The 23,077-nt window shown below is 23.6% G+C and overlaps 1 protein-coding gene across 2 annotated transcripts in view; it reads right to left on the reverse strand.

Annotated features, from left to right (window-relative positions):
* Nucleotides 1-23,077, reverse strand: part of LOC122512891 (cubilin-like) — a 150,212-nt gene that overhangs the window by 90,892 nt on the left and 36,243 nt on the right. For both annotated transcript variants that reach the window (XM_043629024.1, XM_043629025.1), the window contains one exon: nucleotides 16,338-16,526. In XM_043629024.1, coding sequence (XP_043484959.1) covers nucleotides 16,338-16,446 — 109 coding nt within the window. In that variant the 5' untranslated portion in view covers nucleotides 16,447-16,526. The remainder of the gene's footprint in view (nucleotides 1-16,337; nucleotides 16,527-23,077) is intronic.

Here is a 23,077-nt window from a genome sequence, read left to right on the forward strand (position 1 = left end):
TCACCATTAAGCCGCCAGGCTTAAACGATCCTTTTAAGAGGAACCTAATCCACACTTAATGCTCAACGCAATATCCAATTTTTTTTCTCTCCCTTTTATCTAATGTTCGCGAATTATCGAAAGATTTTACCTATTTTCTATTTTTCCCTTTTTTTTTAGCATCGAAAGAAAATTGTAGTTTTCTCCTTTACTCTCTAAAGCTAAATTAGTGAAAATTGAGTCAGTACTTCACATCAGTAAGAATTTTTGCTAATTTTTAGTCATTTTCTTGGACGGTTTTTTCCGATTTTCTCTCGAAATTTGAATTAGTGAAAATGTTTACTAATTTGATTTTGTGACTGACTTTTTTCTTTTGAATTAGTTTACTATTTTGAATATACTTAATATTTTGAATTACTTTACTAATATATTAAAATAAATTACTCTTCATTAGTAAAATTTGAAATTAGTAAAAATTACTATTTATTAGTAAAATTTTACATATTACAATATTATTATTTATTAAAAGAATTGAATGCTTGTAAAGAATTTTATGAAATTTTTTTTTAAATAGATATTAAAAATAATTGAATTTCGAAAAAGTTTTAAAAATAATTGAATCGTTTAAAAGAATAATTGAATTTCTGAAAAGTAGGGGAACATAGTCTAGGTCGGCCACCTTTTTGACTTTTGTTTATAACTTTTTTTTAAAAATGAATTTGGACAATTGAAGTATATGGTTGGAAAGTCCTGTTTAATAGGAACATTTTTTCTGTACAAAGTAAATTGACAGGTTTAAAAATGAAAAAGTTATAAAGATTTAAAAAAAAAAAAATTTGTAGTCCAGGTTGGCCATTACAGTCAAGGTCGGCCATGTTTAAAATTCAAAGGGCATTAATCGTTAAAAAATAAAATAACATGTTTGGAGTTACGGAAAATTGATTCTTTATTGTTTACAGTTTGTAACTTAATGAAATAACAAAATAATAACAATAAACAATATAAAAAAATAAATATAAATAAAAAAAAGTTTTGCACTAAAATATTAATAAAATTAAATAAAAATATTAATAAGATGATCAATTATATTATGAGTTATACAGAATTGCAGTTTTTGCAAATGAAGTAGCTCGTCCTCATCTTTGCGCATTTTAAACACATAGTGGCCGACCTTGACAGTAAGTAACATTACCGAATTGTTGTAACCATAAAGAAATACGTTTCGGGATTTGATTTTTTACTTTGTTTTTCTTTCAACCATGAGTCCCACAAATTTTCTGCATACTTGCCTTGACGATTCAATTTGTTTTTTATCTTTTATTAATGGTTTTTCACATTATGCACAAAACTTTTTTTGAGCTTTTTTTGTACCGACGTCACAGAAAACACAATTTTCGATTTTCCGAAAATGTAATTGAACAAAAAGTTAGGTTTCACTAAGACAAGCTTCGACAAAAATGCGCGTAGGTGGCGCTAGTGAACTTGACAAAAAAACGCGAGTGGCCTACCTAGACAGTAGGCCAACCTTGACTACATTCCCCTATTTTATTATTTATAAAAATTATTGAATTTTTGCGAAAAATTTTATAAAAATCTTTTTAAATAATTGATTTTTTTCAGACAATTTTGTGAAAATTGTGTTTTAAAAAAATTGAATTTCTGTGGAAATTTTATTATTTATGAAAATTTTTGAATGCTTGCAAAGAATTTCATGAACATTATTTTTATATATACCTAATTGAATTCTATTGGAAATTTGTTTTCAAATCGCACATTCTGAAAATAATTGAATGTTTTCAACGAATTTTATTAACATTTTAAAAAATAATTGTAATCATTAAAATAATTTTATTATTTATAAAAATAATTAAATTCTCCAGAAGAATTTTATTAAAATCCTTTTTAAATACCTCATTGATTTTTTTTCAAAAAATTTTGTGAAAATTGTGTTTTTAAAAAATTGATATAATTGAATGCTTGCAAAGAATTTTATGAATTTTTTTTTAAATAATTCAATTGTTTAAAAGAATTTTTATTAAAATTAGTTGAATTATTTCTAATTCCATATTTCGAGAAACTTATTTAATTGTACTCAAAATAATTGCAATCCTGCGATGAGTTTTATTGTCTATAAAAATAATTGAATTCTAGCAAAAAGTTTTATAAAAATCTTTTTAAATAATTGGTTTTTTTCAAAAAATTTTGTGAAAGTTGTGTTTTAAAAGAATTGAAATCCTGTGGAAATTTTATTATTTATAAAAATAATTGAATGCTTGCAAAGAATTTTATGAAAATTGTTTTTAAATAATTGAATTGTTTTGTGAAAATTGTGTTTTAAAATAAATAAATTCCTGTGGAAATTTTATTACTTATAAAAAAGTAAATAATTGAAAGCTTGCTAAGAGTTTTATGAAATTTTTTTTTAAATAATTGAATTCTATTGGAAATTTTTTTTCAAATAGTAAATATTGAAAATAATTGAATGTCAAAAATTTTTTGAAAAGAATTGAATCGTTTAAAAGAATTTAATTTTATTTATTATTTATTATTATATTGAAAGACATGTATCTAAGAGTTTTATTAAAATTTTTGAGAATAATTTTTTTATTCCAACTATTAGGGAAAATTCCACTGATTTCAAATAAAGAGAGTAAAGAATTTTTTTTTAATAAAAATAAAATTGAATAAAATTTTTATGGTACTTCCGAATAAGGGAAAATAAAAAGGGAAAAGTAAATCCTAATTTTTTTTAATAGTGATTGAAATTTTTTTTACTTCATAATCTTTGTTCTTTCCTTGCCACATTTATAAATTATTGTACAGTAAAACGGAGAATTTACAATAGAGAAAAAGAAACAAATTCTGAATTCTCTTTTCAGCTTTTTATGCTAAAGATTCCATATATACATGTATTTCTAAAAAGGAGCGAAATATATATTCATGAATGAGTCGCAAAATGATTATCAAAGCTTTTTACTAAATATAGAAAATATAAATCAAGTTAATGTGTATAGCGTGGATGAATTGAATGCGCACACATTTCAGGCATATTATAAGCTATATTGATCAAAGCAGAGCAGTTGCGTTTATTTGAAAATAAAAAGCAAAGTTTGCATTATGCGCGGAAAAAAAAATTTCCATTTTTTTTTTGTTTCGTTTTACTCAACTATATTTGTGGATCATCCATTTGGGTGATTAGCTGAAATATTCTCTTTTTAGAGAAGATAATTATTTCAAAGGTAAATACACAATTATTTGATGAATCGTTTATTCGTTCAACTGAATTTTTATAATGAGAAAATTTTTTGTTTACGGCATTTTATTTCATTGAGTTGTTTTTTTTACAGATTTTTTCTATTTAATTGAATTTTTAAACGGTCATGTAATGGTAAAAAAATTTATTTTCCTGGGAAACTTGTTTTGTTCAATTTTCATTGAAAGAAAATTTATTATTTCTAATTTTTCTTTTTGTCCGAATTTTCTTTTGTCCAAATGTTTTTTTTACTTGAAACATAATTTGTCCGAAAATTGTATTTTGTTAAAAAAAATTGTGATTCGAATTTTTATATCAATTTGTTACTGTTTTTTTTTTATTTTTTTTTTTCGTTTTTCAAGATTTGCTTTGTATTCTCGTTAAGCCGTTGTCATGTTCATAAAATGTAGATATGACTTCAATTCGATATAGAGTATAAAAATGTCGATAAATATTTTTAAAGCTTTGATCGTAACATAATCGCACCTACAACATAAACTTACAGTTTTTATTGGTCACATATAATCGAACAAAAAATTACTCTACATTAAAAGCTTAAAAGTAAAATAAGTGAAAAATTATAATTTGACGAAAGTGATTTTTTTTATTTACTTTTTTTATGATTTGAAAAATTGAATTTCTTTTTTATTTTTCACATTTATAATTTACCAATAAAATAATTTCGATTTTGAAAAACATTTTTCTCGTATCGTTTAATTTTAGTAACTTTTCGTCCATTGTTTTTACTTTTTTTTTTGGCAAAATTTAAAAAAAGCAAACCCATTCGATTGCTCGTAACTGATTTTTCAAAGTAACATTTTTCAATCACACGTATCGAAGACAATTTCTGATATAGCGTCAAAAGTCGGTGTGGGAAAAAAGGAAAGAGAAAAAAAATGGAGAAATGTTTGAAAAGTTTCACATTGAGGGAAAAAAAGTGAAATTCTACTCGCTTCGAAATGTTCCATTTGGGAGTTACTCTATTTTCCACCCTACGCGAACATAAGTGAGAGTTTCCAAGTTTTCTTTCAGCGGACTCAAATGCTGATAGTCCCTGTAATGCACTGGGAACATCCCAGAATGCATTCTTCGATACGTATATAAAAGTTGAAAACTTCGAATTCAAGAGACAGAGACAGAAAGAGAGAGAGAGAGAGAAAAAAAAACTCTTAAAACGCAAAGTTCAATTTTGACACCGAAAAAAATTATTCTAAAAATTAAAATAAAAAAAATTTAAACAAATGGCGGTGGAAAATTTTAACTAAAAAAATGATTCTTATCTTACTGTTAAAAATTCATAATAAAGGGAATCGAAATTTTTCTTTAAATCTGAAAAATGTCCACTGATTCGGTAAAGGAGTTTTCTTTTATTAAATTTTCTATAAATTAATAATTATCGCTGAGAGCCAATTAAAATTTTTTTTATTCATTTCTTTTCAATTCATTCAATTTTTGTCCAATAAAGTTAAATTATTAACATTTTAATTGATTCAAATGTAGTGTTGTCGGAAAATTACAAATACACTGAGAAATTAGTTTTTACTATTTGAAAAAACACTCTTTTATTCACTATTATTTATTAATATTTTAAATCTTAATTAATTATTTTTCATTATTAAAATTTTAATTTGAATAAAAAGTGATATTTTTTTTAAGTTTAAGAAACTAAGATTTTTTTTTTAATAAAACGTACTTCATTATAGGTCATAATTTTTTAAAATCAAAGAAATAATTCAGAATACAGTAAAAAGTGAAATTTTCTTTAGAAATAAATAAAAATTGTTTTTAGATGTATTTTTTATAAAAAGAATTATAATAGTTAAAATACTAACAAAAAATAATTAAACGAAATTCCTTTTAAATAAAAAACGTAACTTAATTTATAAACTTTATTTAACGTTTCAAAACATAAAAAAATTATTGTAAAAAAACTAATTTTTATTAGTGCTTCATAAAATTAATATTATTTATTTTAAAAGGAACATTGAATGTATTGTTTGAAAATATGTTACATATTTTTTTAAATATTATAATTTGAAATTTGAAATAATTTAATAATGATTGCTTAGATAATTAAATTCATTCTTACTTTAAAATAATTATATTAAAATACTTGAAAATAATTAAATTCTTTCAAGAAATTCAATTAAAATTGTATTATAAAAATAATTTAACTTCATCAAGAAAATTTGTATTCTTTATAAAAATAATTGAATTTTTGTGAAGAGTTTCAATAAAATTTTTAAAAATAATTGAATTTTTGTAAAGAATTTTGAATTATTTGTGAAGATAATTGAATTGTTGACAAAAATTTAAACAAATTTTTTTAAATAATTCAATTTCTGCAAAGAATTTTATTATTTATGAAGATAATTGAATTGTTATTTGAATAAATTTTTTGAAAATAATTGACTTTCTGCAAAGAATTTTGTTATTTATGAGAATAATTGAATTCATTGCAATATTTTACTAAAATTTTTGAAAATAAATTAATTTCTGAGAAGAATTTTGTTATTTACGAAAATAATTGAATCTTTGCCAAGAATTTTACTGAAATTTTTAAAAATAAATAGATTTCCAGCGAGGAATTTTATTACAATTTATTTCAATTATTTAAACAAATTTGTTTAAATTTGTGTCAAGAATTTAATTATCTTCACAAATAACAAAATTCTTCACAAAAATTCAATTATTTTCATAATTAATAAAATTTTGAAAATAATTGAATTTTTGTGAAGAATTTTAAGAAAATTTTTGAAAATAATTGAATTTCTGAGAAGAATTTTGTTATTTACAAAAATAATTGAATAATTAATTAGTGAAAAAATGTATATAATATATAATTGAAAATAATTGAATTCTTTAAAGAATTTTATCGGTTATGAAAATATTTGAATTCTTGAGAAGAATTATAAATAAAAATTGGAAATTAAAATTCATTTATGGAATAAAGTATTTCGTCTTAGTTCACTGACGCTACCGCCAGGCGGCGTTGACACGTCTCAAAAAAAAACTTTCTATGCCATTATTTTATATCAGCGTTTTTGTTTTAAATTAAAACTGCATAAAAACTTTTAATTAGCAATGAGAATTAATTAATTCATAATGATAATAATAAAATAATTATAGGTAATAATAATAAAATAAAAAAATAAAGATAAGATGCAATAAATAAAATGCTGACTAGGAAATAATTAAAAGAATAGAAAAAAAACTAAAATAATAATATCTAAAAATTTGAAAAAGAAATTCTTTTGAAGTAGAAAATTTGCAATGGAAATAAAAAAGTAACTTTTTCGATTATACATGAGGTAAAATTTTGAGGGCACGTCGACGTATACTCGAAACTTTTAATTAACGTCTCATATTTATTCATTATCTTTGGAGGCTGTCGACAACTTGGCTTTTGAGTCGATGGGAGAAGGCCTCGTGAATTTTATGCGCGATAAAGCAAAATTTTCTCCAACTATATATAGAGGAAAACTTTTGACCTGTTTTGTTTCACGATACGTATATATACATATATATAAAGCACATTTTATAGATAATCCTTTATTACTCCATATATTGTATACGTAAATATATTTATGCGTTTCGCTCTTTCTGTTCACTGTGCACAATATTTTCCTTCTCTCCTTATTTTTCTCCCCTTTTGCGTTTAATGTCTCGCGTGAAAATTTGAATTTAATCTCCAACCCCCTCTTCTCTAAAGCTTAATAGTTGCGTATAACGCCGCCCAGGAGGTCATTTGCATACGTGCATGCTGTGGAAACTTTAGCCATGGAAATGTCTTTATACTTGGTGGGCGAGAAAAAGCACTTGTGCTAATTACTCTCGGCACGCTATTCCTTGTTACACACCTAGTAATAGTTGCTAATGACTAAGCTTCGCGCAATTCTCTATTTCTCTCTCTCTCTCTCTCTCTCTCTTTCTCTATGATGATGTTTAGTACTCAATCATTATATATATGCCATTGGTTTATTTTGCTCTAACGAACACTAAACGAGTTTAATGACACGAGATAAATGCTCTCGACAACTTTTCTTTCTACTGTCAGTAACTGAATTTTTCATTTTTATTAATTTCATATTAGAAATGTTTTTCTGACGAATTTTTATTTACGAGAAATAAATTTTATTTTTCACAAAGTTGATATTTGAATTACTGTTAAATAAAATTATTTATGCACTTCAAAGTTGTGGAATTCGACTAAATTTATTTATCTGTTTAAAAGTTATTTACTTTCATAGAAAAATAATTTAATTATTTCAATATTTAAAGCACAGAAGTTATAGAAAAAATGTGGTAAACATTATTTTTTGATAGAAATGTGAATAAATTCCACTGTTTAGTTTTCACATGAGAAAATAGTGTAAAAACTATATTTAGTGAAAGTTGTCTTCTAATTTTAATTAGTAAGAATTTTTACTAAATTAACTAAAGTTTTTACCAGTTTTTAATAAATAAAAGAAGTTTTTAGTTTTACCAATTGTAAGCAAAATTCTAAATTTATTGAAACTAATTTTTTTCAGAAAAAAATTAGTGCAAAACTACAAAAAAAAAAATAATAGAAAAAAATTTGCTTATCTAGTTCAATTTTTCAGTAATTCGGTTTTGAAGAAGAGAAAATTCAAAAATTTGAAAAACAAATTTTAATATTAAAAGTGAAAATTTAGAATACTTGACTTAAGAGGGAATTAATAATTTAGTAGTAAAATTAATAATTCTCTTACTAATTACTAATTAATGGTAAATTTTCAAAATCTGCTAGACAAGCTCACAAAATCAGAAGCGACGAACTTTTTGAGAAATTATTCAAAATTAAAAATAATTCATAAGTTCCGAATAGAGTTAAGTTTAAAAGACAGATTCAAGTGGCATGTTTGACAAGAAGAATATTGAAATTGGAATGAATATTTAAACATTGAAAAATATATTCAGAGATTCAGAAGAATATTTGTATACTGTTTTTTCAAATAGAAATTTAGAATTTACTCTTTAAAGATTTAATAACTCAGAAAATCTGTTATTTACCAAAAGTTTCAAATTTAAAAATTAAATAAAAGAAATAATTGGAAAAATGGACAAAATTATGAAAAATGATTTGCGATATTGATCAGGAAGTTAAATAATAGATCCGAATTTTGAAAATATGTTCACCTAATAGAATCTTAATTGAAAAAAATTGAAAAAAATTAATTTTGGGTGTAAAACTAATTCAGGAAGTAATATTAATTTTGGAGATAAAATTAATTCAAAAAGTAAAATTTGAGTAAAGTAAAATTCAAAATGATTAAAAAAAGATAATTAGGTACAAAAAAGGTTAAAATTATGTGAAGAATTTCAAATTTTTTTTGTAAAAGTGTTTTTACTTTCGAATTTAACTCATCTCTAAATGAATAATAAAAATAATAATTTTCGACTTTTTAAACAATTTTTCTCTTTTATGAATTTATCTTCTAAATTTTCCTTAGGTCCTTAACTTTCCTCTGTAAGTTTATATTTACTTTTTTCTTTTTCCAAAGTTGAATTTTTAAATTTCAAAGAAAAAGGATTTCGATATTTTGCTGCATTTAAAAAATTTTTGGTTCGAAATATTGGATCCGCCATTTTTAATTTTGCAAATCTGATTTCAGATTCTTAATCAGCGACCTCGAATTCTCCCGACTCGGCATTTTTAATAGTGTAATTGAAATCCTGTGATGAGTTTTATTATTTATGAGAATAATTTAATTCTTTCGAATTCTGTTTTTAAATAACTGAATTCCTACGGAAATTTTATTATTTATGAAAATAATTGAATGCTTGCAAAGAATTTTATGAAATTTTTCGAAGATAATTGAATTCATTTGGGAATTTTTTTTTTAAATAGTAGATAATGAAAATAATTGGATTTTGAAAATGTTTTGAAAATAATTGAATTGTTTGCAACTAAATCTTGATTTGACAAAATTTACATAATTATTTAATTGAACTATTTTTGAGTATTTTTAGAGCTTTTAAAATAAATTAGAATAAATTAATCCGTCTTAGTTAACTGACGCTACCGCTAGGCGGAGTTGACGTTACTAAAACGAAAGAATGGAATTTTTTAGAAAGAATTAAATTCCTGAGAAGAATTTATTATTTGAATAATTTTACATAAATAATTCAAAATTAATTGAATTTTAAAAGAGTTGCGTTTACAATTTTTATTAATAAATAAACTTCAAAAAGGTTTTAATTTGAAATTTTATAAAATTTCGAATTTTTAATTAATTTTTGGAAAGTTAAAGTAAAAATATTTTTATACTATAAAATAATGATTTTATCTTTCAGGCATTTTTAATTATTATTTTTATTTTTTATTATAAGTTATTGTTGTACTTATTATTTATTATAAGTTGTTGAATTTTAAAAAGGAGAACATTTTTTTGAGTATCTAATAATTTTTAGAGTGAATCAGAATATTGTTTTGGGTCAGGGAAAAAGTTTAAATTTTATCTGAAAATCGGGAAAAGTCAGGGAAAAACAAAATTAAATTTTTGTGACAACCCTGTTATTATTGTTGTCATTGTAATATAATAAGAATAATTATTATTTTTAATATTATTTATTGTATTTTATTATTATTATTATTATTATTATTATTATTATTATTATTATTATTATTTAAACAAAAGAGAGTGAGGTTGTACGCTACATTTTTTTCATCGTAATTTTTCATCACAATAAAAGTTTACCGACGTGTTTTTTTCCATTTATTTTCGTCACTATATAGAAAGAGAAAGAGAGAAAGAGAGCGGAAAACTCCTTTTCCTTCCGTGGTTGTCAAGTATTTTGCACCTGGTGAAAGAGAAGAATCGTAAGGTGCTTTATTCTCACGTGCCTTACTCCTTACCTCGTCTGTCAAGATCGTGCGTGGAACTTTAAGCAAAAAGTTTTGTACTTTCAAGCTGTGCTGGAGCATCCACATTGGACGCTTTTCAGTTTTTAGCTACTCGCGTGTGGAAAAAATAAAGTTTTAAAAGTTTTTTTTTCCATTTATAAGGAATAATCGATTGGTGATATATATTCATAACGGGCGGAGTTTCAAAGCATATATATTTTCATATTTTTTTAAAAATATATTTATTCAAGAGTAGTACGAAAATATGGGTCCAATTTTTTTCCCCTCTTTTTTTTTGTTCACGCACGCTTTCAAAGAGCTTTGTGGGATTTAGGACAATGATAGAATTACGGAAATTCTCTTAACTATGGACGAGTAACGCGCGGCCGAATAATTTATAAAGATTCCCTGCTATCTGCCTGCGCAAATTTGAATAAAGAACAGAGCTACCCTCTCATGAATTTCGTATTCGACTTTAAGTCAAAGTGCATTTCGTATGTATTTGAGTAAATTTAGTTTTTCTCCTTTTTCCCTATCAAGTATCACTTTGTGTAATTCAATTTCCGTCGTGAGATATATTTTCATATGTCTTTTCGTTTATTAAATAATATTGTACAGTCAATCAAATTTTCATTTTGGAAAGAATTTCATTTCACCGAATTTTCATTAAAATGGTATTTTATACTTTTTCCTATTTTTTTGTCCGAATTTCAAATTGACCGAGTTTTCTTTTGTTCGTTTTGGTAACGTCAACGCCGTCTGTCGAAGGCGTCAGGTTACTAAGATAGATTTTAAAAACACTAAAAATACTCAGAAATGTTTCAATTAAGTAATTATTTGATTAAATTAGTAAAATTTCGTAAATCAAGATTTAGTTTCAGTCAATTTTTACTATTTTTTAAGTAAATTTTGGTTTAAAAAATTGGTAAAATTTACTTCAGAAATAATAAAAGAATTTAAATTATTCTCATAAAAATACTTTTTTAATTTAAAAAAGTTTTTGAGAGATAAAATGGTGGTTTAATTTCTCCACTTGAGAACGCCAAGGTCACCACCAGGTGGCAGAAAAAATTCCAAGAAGGAACTAAACTGACATCTATCGGTGACCTTGGCGTTCGCAGGTGGAGCATAGCATCTCCATATTAGAGTCTTAGAATTAATTTATAGATAAGGAAATTCCACTGTATTTTAATATCTTTTTCGGCAAAAATTTTTATTCAAATTTGAACTTGTAGTCCTTTGAACTAAAATATTACTTTAAGGAAACTAAATCCTATTTGAAAATTTTTTAAGGGAATTTGAATTATAACGTCAGAGTTTTAAAACAAATGCTCTGAACAAACTATAATGTCATAATGGTTCAAATGCCCTTAAAGAAAGAATATTTTTTTATTTTTCAAAAAAAAAGGTAAAAACATAAAATTTAACTCATTTTACCACACAAATTCTCATGAATCTTTCGACTTTAAAAATCATATAGAAATATATCTATATATACATGGAATATATATATTTCTATATAGGTACAGGTGCAGAGGAAAAGGTACAGGAGACCTGGATGGATGACGTCCGGTGAATGGTGCATAATTCAGGCGCAAGCCGGATTCTCGCGTCCAATAAATCTCGCGTTAAGCTGACACTTTAAAACGCGCGTTTGGTACCTTGTTCACGATGTCTAGTTGTGGAAAAATTAATCGCGCACCCTCTCAAACGGATTTTAACGTATATTCAAGCGCATTCCAATCTGCAGCCAAAGCCATTTGCTCATTCATTCCATTCCCCTCTCTCTCCCTCTTTCACTCTTTATATATACATATATATATACACCACCAACCATTTCACCGCGCGACTGCAGCGTGTTGGTGATAATAATCGTCCTGACTAGGATCAGGAACGTTCGATTAAATAGCATGGATAAATTTCGTATTCGAAGCGCGACGCACCGAGAGAAAATTCCCAGGGGTCGTGGCTCGTGCGCAGACGACGAGAATCAATTTATCAGCCACTTCCGGTCTACGAGCAACCCTCTTTCGTTATCATATTCCCGATACGAAACTTTTCTCCATCTACCTTTACTTTTTTTAACCACCCCCCCCCAATCCCCCTCTTTTTCCCTTTACTATCCCCCATCCCACCCCCTCCCCTCTCTACCTACTGAAAATCGAAAATAGATTGAACAATCTAATTTTTTCTATCACCACACACTATATAGGAATACGCGAATTTGATGAATTTTTTTTGCTACACCTCTCGCCGAGATTGCGACCAGAAAAAAAACAAGCAGCAAAAGAAATTAGAAAGCTAACGTGATTGTAAATTAATAACTGTAAAAATTGTGCGGCATTTTGTAAACTGTGATAAATAAAAAGACTAATAATGATAATGAAGCTGATAATATTAAAATACTATTCAAAATAACTAAAATAAATTACTATTAATAAAACTTAATTAAAAAAAAAATACTATTGAAAAATATGAAAAAAGTACTAATTTAATAAAACTATAAATAAAGAAAATTATTGCCTTATAACTAAAGCATTTGAAAATACCTGTAATAAAGCATGAAATAAAAAAATATTGGCCAAAAAAACAACTAGAATAAAATAACAGTAAAGTAAATAATAAAATAAATAAAATGACAATGAAATAAAATAGAACCATGAATGAAATAAAACCAATACAAAACTACTAATAAAAACTACTAATAATAAGAAATAGACTAAAAAAATACAATAATAAAAAAAGGCCTTTCAAAAGACGCGCGCTTTCTATGCTGCTACAACGCCAACTGGCGGTAGCGTCTCCTAACTAAACGGCCTATTAATTTTAACAGCTTCTGATTAGACTTTACTAAAATTTACCTAATTATTAATTTAAAATAAAAATAAAAATGAATGAAATTATTGATCAGTACAAAAATTAAGAGCAATTTATTTTATTTGGATAAAATTCCAATAAGACCACTGTTTCAAAAAATAAAAAAAATAGCACAAATTTTGAACCTTTTTCATTTCGTATTTTATGAATGTTTAACTTTTAAACAATATGCATATATATAAAATACAATGGGAAAAAATTTTAAACATTTAATTCAGAACGTGTAAACTCTGTAAATTTTATATGAAAAAGAATTTAACTGAAATTTTCTATTTCAACGCATTGTTATTTCAACTTTTTGTGTAAATTCAAATTACATTCAAACATTCATTTAAAGTTGCGAAATAAAATTGTATCTTCGCTATATCTATTGTGGGGTTTAATGAAAATCGCGATTATCAGTATTTTTATGAATTCGTTCGAAATTAAAGAGAAAAATGTTTAAATATCAAATAAACATACTGCTCCATCAAACTTTATATGTACATAAAATTAATATTTGATTAGTGAACTGTAAACTATAAATTAATAATAAATTAAATTTTTTTATAACTATAAAACGTGAATATATCGAATTTCGAATATCGATTTCTTCGTGTTTTATACGACTTTATCAAAAACTTCAAATAATATAAAAAAAATTCAATTTAACTTTTTCAAAAAAATTAATTTCAAAATTTAATTGTTTTTAAAAATTCACGCTATATTACTTTTAATATTCAATTATTATCTAAAATTTTAACTAAAATTACTTTTTAAATCAATTTTTATTAGAAAATTCTACTAGAATTTAATTATTTAAATATAACAAAAAATAGTTTATTGAATAATTCAATCTTTCTTAAAATTAAATTCTCATAAAGAATTTTATCAACAAATTTCTAAATAATTTAATTCTTTTGACGAATTTTAATAAAATTTTTTAAAATAATTTCATTTTTCGAGGAATTTGATTAAAATTTGATTAAAAGTAAATAAATAATTGAAATTCTGCAATGAGTTTTATTAGGATTTATGAAAATAATTGAATTCCTAAAAAGAATTTTATTATGTACGAAAATAATTGAATCCCTGTAAAAATTTAATTATTTATGAAAATAATTAAATTATTAAGAAGAAATTTATAAAAAAAAATTTGTAAATAATTGAATTCTGTGAAATTTTTATTATTCTATGAAAATAATGAAATGTTTGCGTAGAATTTTATAAAATTTTTTTTTAAATAATTGAATTCTTTTGTAAAACTTTATTAAAAAAGTAGATATTGAAAATGCATTGAATTGAGGAAAATTTTTGAAAATAATTGAATTTCTGAGAAGAATTATTTTATTACTTATGAAAATAATTGAATTTTTGTGAAGAGTTTCAACAAAATTTTTGAAAATAATTTGAATTTCAGTAAAGAATTTTGTATTATTTGTGAAAATAATTGAATTCTTGACAAAAATTTAATCAAATTTTTTTAAATAATTGAATTTCTGATAAGAATTTTAGTATTTATGAAGATAATTGAATTGTTATTTGAATAAAATAATATTTTTTATTTATGAGAATAATTGAATTCTTGACAAGACTTTACTCAAATTTAAAAAAAAAATGAATTTTTGTAATGAATTTTGTATTACATGTGAAGATAATTGAATTCTTGACAAAAATTTAAACAAATTTTTTTTAATAATTGAATTTTTGAAATTTTTTGAAAATAATTGAATTTCTGTAAAGAATTTTTTTAAATAATTGAATTCTTTTGGAAAACTTTATTAAAATAGTAGATATTAAAAATTTATTGAATTGAGGAAAATTTTTGAAAATAATTAAAATTTAGTAAAGAATTTAATTAAAATTTTTGAAAATAATTGAATTTCTGAGAAGAAAAATTTTATTATTTATGAAAATAATTGAATTTTTGTGAAGAATTTTAAGAAAATTTTTGAAAATAATTGAATTTTTGTAAAGAATTTTGTATTATTTGTGAAGATAATTGAATTCTTGACAAAAATTTAAATAGATTTATTGAAATAATTTAATTTCTGCTAAGAATTTTATTATTTATGAAGATAAATGAATTGTTATTTGAATAAAATTTTTGAAAATAATTGTATTTCTGAGAAGAATAAAATTATGTTAAATTTCATGAAAAAAAAATTAAATTTTTTTAAAGAATTCGATAAAAATTGCATTGAAAGTAATATTGAATTCATTATTATTTCTAAAGATAATTGAAATTTTGACGTGAGAATTTTGTTTAATTGTTCAACATAATAAAATTTCTACGAAGAATTTTATTACTTTTAAAAATAATTGAATTTCTGCAATCATTTGTAATTTCTCTAAATTATATTGTACAACTTACGAATTTTTCGTCTTTTTTCAATTAAATTACGGACTTTTTTAAAAAAAAAACTGAGTTTTACGGACCATTGCGGAATTTACGGATCTAGTTCAAGCCCTGTTTAAACGGTGAAAAGTTTATTTATTTTCATGCAAAAGTAAATTTACATAAAAAAAATGTGAAAAAATATTTTTAAACTCATCAAATTAGTCATATTTTACAATAATTTAATTTTCTACTTTTTAATAAACTAATTTTCTACCAAAATAGTGCCTATGCAAAAATACTTATTGCATACGCCAGAGTACTCATTTAATCCAAGGCCTCTGGTAAAAATTACTATTCTTTATTACTTTCCCCCCTTGGATTAAATAAAAAAACATAAATTTAAGAAAAATCTTTTACTTTTTCTCTAATTTTCATAAAGCTAAAAAAACGCCTCATATTAAATTTGTCTTAACAGGAATTAGTGAAAAAAAATCATCAATCCCTGCAAAATTGACTTTCGGCTGAATATAACTTTGATAAGCAAATAGTGAGAGAGGATATCGTGGCTTGAATCCTAAGTAAATAATAATAGAAATCGTCTTTAATTATACAAACAAGTTAGTTGGTCGGGAAGGGTCATTGAAGATGTTTAAACTGGAAGTATATATATACACAGAGAAAAGCGAGTGTTGTTTTTGATGCGGGTAAATTTTGGTAGGGTAATTTTAGTGAGGATAAATTTTCTATAATAGAAAATTTACCTTATTTTCGGTGTTAAAATAACACTTCCGAGCTAAAGTTTGATGCAGACACTTTTAACACCGAATTCAGTGTTAAAATAACACTCACTTTTTTCTGTGTATGTATATAACTTCTCTTGGAAAGGGAGATGGAGATATAGAGTATATATAGAACTCCACAGATTGGAGTTATAAGGTTAGGCACATAAATGTGGTTTCTATTCTGTTTACAGTGATCTTGGACCGTCTGTGATCATCAGGGGCGCAAGATTCAACGAGAATAAGGGATTAAAGGCTTACCTTTCCGAATGGCGGCGGGACTGGGGGTGGCCAGAACGAGCAAGGTGACGGCGAAGAGCACCCACCCCCAACCCCATCTCCGACGTCCCGTCGCTATGAACGTGGCCATCGTATCTCACAGTCCCCTCCAAAAAAGAAGACTGTCAATATTCCTCTTCCTCTTTCGCCAGCCTCATTTGCAGCAACCACCTGCAACCCAAAGCAATATATTTATTACTTCAACTCTGTCAATCTCAAATAAATATAACTTTAGTATTTTTTTTTTTTTTTATTTTCTTATTTTTTCCCCTTTTTTCATAAACAATTTATTTTTGAATATGTAAAACAATTTTTAACAATTAGACCAAAAAACATTAACTATATTTCTTTTCTAAATATTTTTAATATTTAATTATTATTATTTTTCCGTAGGAATTAAAATTCTACAAAACATTCAAATTCAAAACTTTCTGAAATTAATCAACTTTAAAAATATATTGATAAAACATAAAGATAACGATTACTCCGAGTCTTCGACTCGGAGTGATCGATTTCTTTAAGTTTCATAATAATTAATAATTAAAGAGGATCGAGTGTTAAAATCATTATTTTATATTATAAGAATATTGTTACTGTAACTTCTTCAAAATTACTTTCATATTCTATTATTATCTACACTATAAAAAGAAAGGTACTAATTTAGTACCAAAATTGGTACTAAATCTAATTTGGTTCTATTTTAGTACCGAAATCAGCTCTAATTTAGAACCTTTTTTTTATAGTGTAAAACTTTAACTAAAATTAAATTTTAAATCAATTTTTATTTGAAAATTCTAGGAGAATTCAATTATTTAAATACAAAAGTAAATTATTTAATGAATTATAATTGAATGTTTCTTAAAATGTAATTCTTATAAAGAATTTTATTACCAAATTTTTAAATAATTTAATTCTTTTGATGAATTTTAATAAAAATTTTTAAGAATAGTTACATTTTTCAAGGAATTCGATTAAAATTGTATTAAAAATAATTGAAATTCTGCAATGAGTTTTATTATTTATGAAAATAATTGAATTATTGAAAAGAAACTTATAAAAAATTTGTACAAATATTTGAATTCCTGTGGAATTTTTATTAGATTTATGAAAGTAATTAAATGTTCGCGTCGAATTTTATTAAAAATTTTTTAAATAATTGAATTCTTTTGGAAAATTTTATTAAAATAGAAGATATGAAAAATTATTAAATTAAGGATAATTTTTGAAAATAATTTAATTTTTGACAAGAATTTTATTAAAATTTTTGACAATAATTGAATATCTGTGTGGTATTTTATTAAATTTTTTTGAAAAAAATTGAATTCCTAAAAGCATTTTACTATTTATGAAAATAATTGAATTCTTGCGAACGATTTTATTAGAATTTTTAAAAATAATTGAATTTCCAAAAAGAAATTTATCACTTTTAAAAATAATTGAATTCTTGTGTTGAATATTGTTATTTATGAAAATTATTTAAATTTGCAAAGAATTTAATTAAAATGCCTCGAAATAATTGAATTTTCGGAAATAATTTATGTAAATAATTGAATTCGTGGGAAGAATTTTATTAAAATCTAAAAGAATAATTGAATTATTTCAAAAAAATTTAATTAAAATTATTTTTAAAATTATTGATTTCTTTCGAACAATTTTATTAAAATATTTGAAAATAATTGAATTCCTGTGAAAAATTCTTACATTTTGGTAAATAATTGAATTGTTCCAAAGAATTAAAAAAAAATTTTTTTTAATAATTCATTTTTTCGAGGAATTGAAATTAAATTTTTAAGAATATTTACATTTTTGAAGCAATTATTCCTGTAAAATTGTATTAAAAATAATTGAAATCCTGCGATGAATTTTATTATTATTTATGAAAATAATTGAATAGAATATTTCTGCAATCATTTGTAACTTCTTCAAAATCCAATTTTTTTAACTGAAATTCTTCTTTAAGGGAATTTTGAATAATTAATTTAATAAAAATTTAACTAATTTTGGAACATTTTATTAAAACAATAGGTATTAAAAATCATTGAATTAAGGAAAATTTTTGAAAAAAACTGAAATTTTGCCAAGAATTTTATTAAAATTTTTGAAAATAATTGAATTTCGAATAAATTTTTTATTAATTTATAAAAATAATTGAAATTTTAAAGAGAATTTTTTTTCAATTTTCGAATATTATTGAATTTCTGAAATTATTGGTTTAAATGCCATTTATTTAATTCAAATAAAAATTATTTAATTCATGTAAATATTTTTTTGATAATAGACAAGTAATCGGTTATTTGAATCAAATAAATGAATTAAACAAATAAATATAATTTTTCTCTGAAAGACACTTAATAAATCCATTCAAATTTGTCAAAAAATTATTTCAATATAAAACGATCGTATTTATATTTAAAGATTTAACAGAATTTCTACGGTTATGAATTTTTGTACTCATGAATTTTTATTTAGTTGAATTTCTATTGAATAAAGTTAAAATTAATATTAGCTTTAATTAGGGGACGCTACCACCAGATGGCGTCGTCGTAACCTAAAAAGCGCGCATCATTTTGAAAATCCTTTTATACAAGAGAATTTTGCACTTTCTTTTGAACGAAAATTCATTGTTTAATTTTAAAAATTAAAGTAGTCAATTTTATTCTAATATTCAAGTATAGTGACGATATTTATCTCAATTAAATATAAATTTAATTTAAATTAAATTAATTAAGTTTAAGTTTAATTTAATTTAATTTAACAAATATTGAATTATGAAACTGAATACATAAGAAATACGAGTAATTTATAGTAATTTAAGTATAGTGACTATATTTAGGTCAATTAAATAAAAATTTAATTAATAATTAAATTTATACAACAAATATTGAATTATGCAACTGAATACGTATGAAATACGAGTAATTTTTGAGGATTTCTTCCAGGAAATGTATATTCGAAAAAATCGTTATTTTATGCAAGCAGCCGTTTTTCGGGGCAATTTGATTTGCGTAAAGATAATACACTCAAGAAAAGAGATCTTCGTGAGCTGGTAAGTAATGAAGTTATTTATCACAGAAAGTGGGATATCTCTTTCGCCGCGGATAAGACGACGACATTGAGAGAAATTTTTCTATATAGATAAAGAGTTGTAAAATTTCATTTTCGCATATGCTTCTCACGCCTTATATTTTACCAAGAAAATAAAAAAAATTGTTCAATTACCAAAATATTATATGTAACACATAGAATATTGTTTCAACATTTTTTTTCTTTAATAAGAACTTTGTAAATATAAAATATTTAACTTTAACATTATATCGAAACATTCACTTTTTTCTCAAAATAATTCCAAACTCTCTAAATCAGCAATTAGGGAAAATTAAACAACTAATTTAAATTAGTCATAATATTCACTCATTTTTAATAAAATGTTACTATTTCTTTGGTTTTAAATTTTTTTTCCTTTTTTAAGTAACTCATTTTACTCTAAATTTAGTAAAAAAATAACTAAAAAAAATTAGTACAGCATCTTATGAATATAAATTAGTGACTTAATTTTCACTAATTCAGATTTTGAGAGAGTAATATTTAATAATAATAATAATAATAATAATAATAATAATAATAATAATACAGAGAAATGAGGACGAGAAAAAAGATCTGATATTTTCAAAGGATAAAATAAAATAAAAAAATAATAAAAAAAAGTAATAAAGTAAATACGAAAAATAAATAAAATTGACTTTATATTATCTTCATAAAACAAAAACATAAAAATTAAATTGTAGTGTAAAATAACTCACTCTCTCTTTGGGAAATATAACAAGTGCACAAAGAAACTAATTAAAATTCAATAAACTCCTCTCTTAATATTGCAAATAATATATTGCAAATCGTCATTTGACGATATAAATTGTTATATGCAGGAAATTTTAATCAAAATGTCATATACAAATTGACAAATAGCTATTGTATTAATAATATTCTCATATGACACAATATTGCAAAAAAAATAAATAATCCCTAAAAAAGACTTTCTATAATAAATAATAAATAAATAAAAAAAAGTCCATTATCGTTATCAAATTGCATTATTATGTTACCTATCGATTGTATATCATTTATTTTCGCACCTCTCTCTCTCTCAATTAAATTTTATTTGTAAAATTTTGCCATCGTCACGCGCGTTTATATAAAATATATGTATATAGAAAAATAATGATTCGTCGCTTGATAATTAAAAATTTAAAAGCAAATGAAAATCAATAAAAGATAAAAAAAAAAACCGTCTGCGTTTGCACTCGAAATTCAAACGGTAATGATGTTCGAAAGAACAGAGAGGACTCCAAGGGTGAAATTGAAGACTATGCAAACTTAATTTACCCTGGGAGTCATTAAAAACCGTTTGGTCACGAGGTTTTATCGAAAATGTGAACAGAAGGAGAAATTTTTCATTAGAAGGAGCGCAGAGTGTGTATGGAGAAAAGCATTCACTAACTTCTTTCATTAAAACTGGTTACGTCATCATAATATTCTCTCTGAATATTATATTTTTTAAATACTTCTATCCTGCCATAATTTGCGAATATATTTAAGATTTTTTTTCCCCAGATATTTTTTTATTTAAATTTTTTCTCAAATATTTAACAGGTAAATATTTTTTTTTTTAAATTGTTTTTAATTATTTATCACTTCTTTCAATATAAAAAAACTAAATTGTTTGAAAAATATATTTTTATTTATAATTTATTAATTATCATTTTGAAAAAAATTGTTTCTAAATAATAATTTAATTGGAACAAATTATTTCTAATTATTAACTGATTAGAAAAAATGTACATATTTCTAATATTAGGGGAGTGTAGTCAAGGTTGGATCAGGTACTGACTGTTTTCTATAACTTCTCCTGTCTACCGAATTTGACGATTTCCTCTTATATTATTGGAAAGTTCTACCAAAATGCAATGTTTTTGCTAAACATTGTAAAAAAGTTGGTGTCACTATGTGATAAAACGAAATAAGCGCCATTATCCAACCTTGACCACCTATTCAACCTTGACTACTCTCCCCTACATAATTAATTTTTAAAAAAAGTATTTCTAAATATTATTCAATTAGTTTGTTTAAAATTACTTCTAATTATAATTTAATTAGAAAAAATTACTTCTGATTATAATTTAATTAGAAAAAATTACTTCTAATTATTATTTAATTAAAAAAATTACTCTAATTTGATGAAAAAAAGCTCAAAATTTAAAAATTGTCTCCAAAAATTGTTAAAAAAAATTTTCAAGGCTAGCGTCGATTTTCATGATACAAATTTTTTCTGAATCAGAAATAATTTCTAAAAAAAGTTCTGAGTACCTCTGTGTTTCGACAAAAGCTCTTCTTTAATAAAAAAAAAGCTCCAAATTTCATATTCGACTCTAAAAATTGTTAAAAAAAATTTTCAAGGCTAGCGTCGATTTTCGTGATACAAATTTTTTTTGAATCAGAAATAATTTCTAAAAAAGTTCTGAGTACCTCTGTGTTTTGGAAAAAGCTCTTCTTTAATAAAAAAAGGCTCTAATTTGATAAAAAAAGGCCACATTTAAAAATCGCCTCCAAAAATTGTTTTAAAAAAAATTGTTAAGATCAGCGTCGTTTTTGAAGACACAAATTTTTCTGAATCGGAAATAAATTATTAAAATAAAAAACTTGCACAATTTCCATGGAATCTTTATGGAATTTTCATGAAGAAGTTCCATATTCTAGGGAAAAAATGTGTATTTCTAAATAATTATTTTATTACAAAGCAATTATATGCTGTTATATTTGCTAATAAATATAATTCTAGTCAAAAATTGTATTTTCTTTTTTGTTCTTTACAAAATTGTTTTTAATTATTATATTAAATTAAAGAAAATTAAAAACTTGTACCTATTTTATTTACAAAAATTATTATTTGAAAAAAAATGGAAAATTTTGATTTGATTTCGTTTTTTGATTCTCAGTGCATATTTTTATAAATTAATTTTGAAATTAATTTTACAAAATTCTGCAATGGAAAATGATATTTTTGCAGTCTAGTTTATATTGCAAACATTTCGTGCGAATTTGCCGTTGAGAGAGATAGAGAGATAGAGAGATAGAGAGAGGTTTCGGGCTTGCTCTTGGGTCACCAGACCTACTCAACGATCGTTTACGTATTCATGGATCTCTGCAATGGACATTGCACAGAACATGAATCTACTCACTCATTCATTCATCCTGATACAATTCTCTGCTAAGGTTTCAATTCAAATGCTCTTGTACGTCCTCGACAATCAGCAATTTTTTCATTTATTACAATAATCCCTTTTTGCCTTTTTCACTTCATTTACCGAATTTCCATTAATTAATTAGTCATTTTATACTCGAAGACAAGAAAGCGAATGTATATTTTAATTACACGACATCATACATAAACTTGTATTGAAAACGAAGATAAAAAAATGTTTTTGAATCAATAATTCGGCTAAATAAAATAAAAATTATAATAAATAAAAAATTTTTTAAATTTGGTTAATTAAAAATTCGGCTGCATAATATATATATAAAAGAAATTCTATCAACTAGATAATTTGCTTAATAAAAATTTAATTGAGAAAAGTTGTTAAATTATTATTGATAATAATATAAATTTGACGAATTAAAAATTCGGTCAAATATCAAATCTGAGAATACAATATTTAATTTCAGTATAA

Source organism: Leptopilina heterotoma, unplaced genomic scaffold, assembly GCF_015476425.1.
Source record: "Leptopilina heterotoma isolate Lh14 unplaced genomic scaffold, ASM1547642v1 Lhet_13, whole genome shotgun sequence".
NCBI classification, from domain to species: Eukaryota; Metazoa; Arthropoda; class Insecta; order Hymenoptera; family Figitidae; genus Leptopilina; species Leptopilina heterotoma.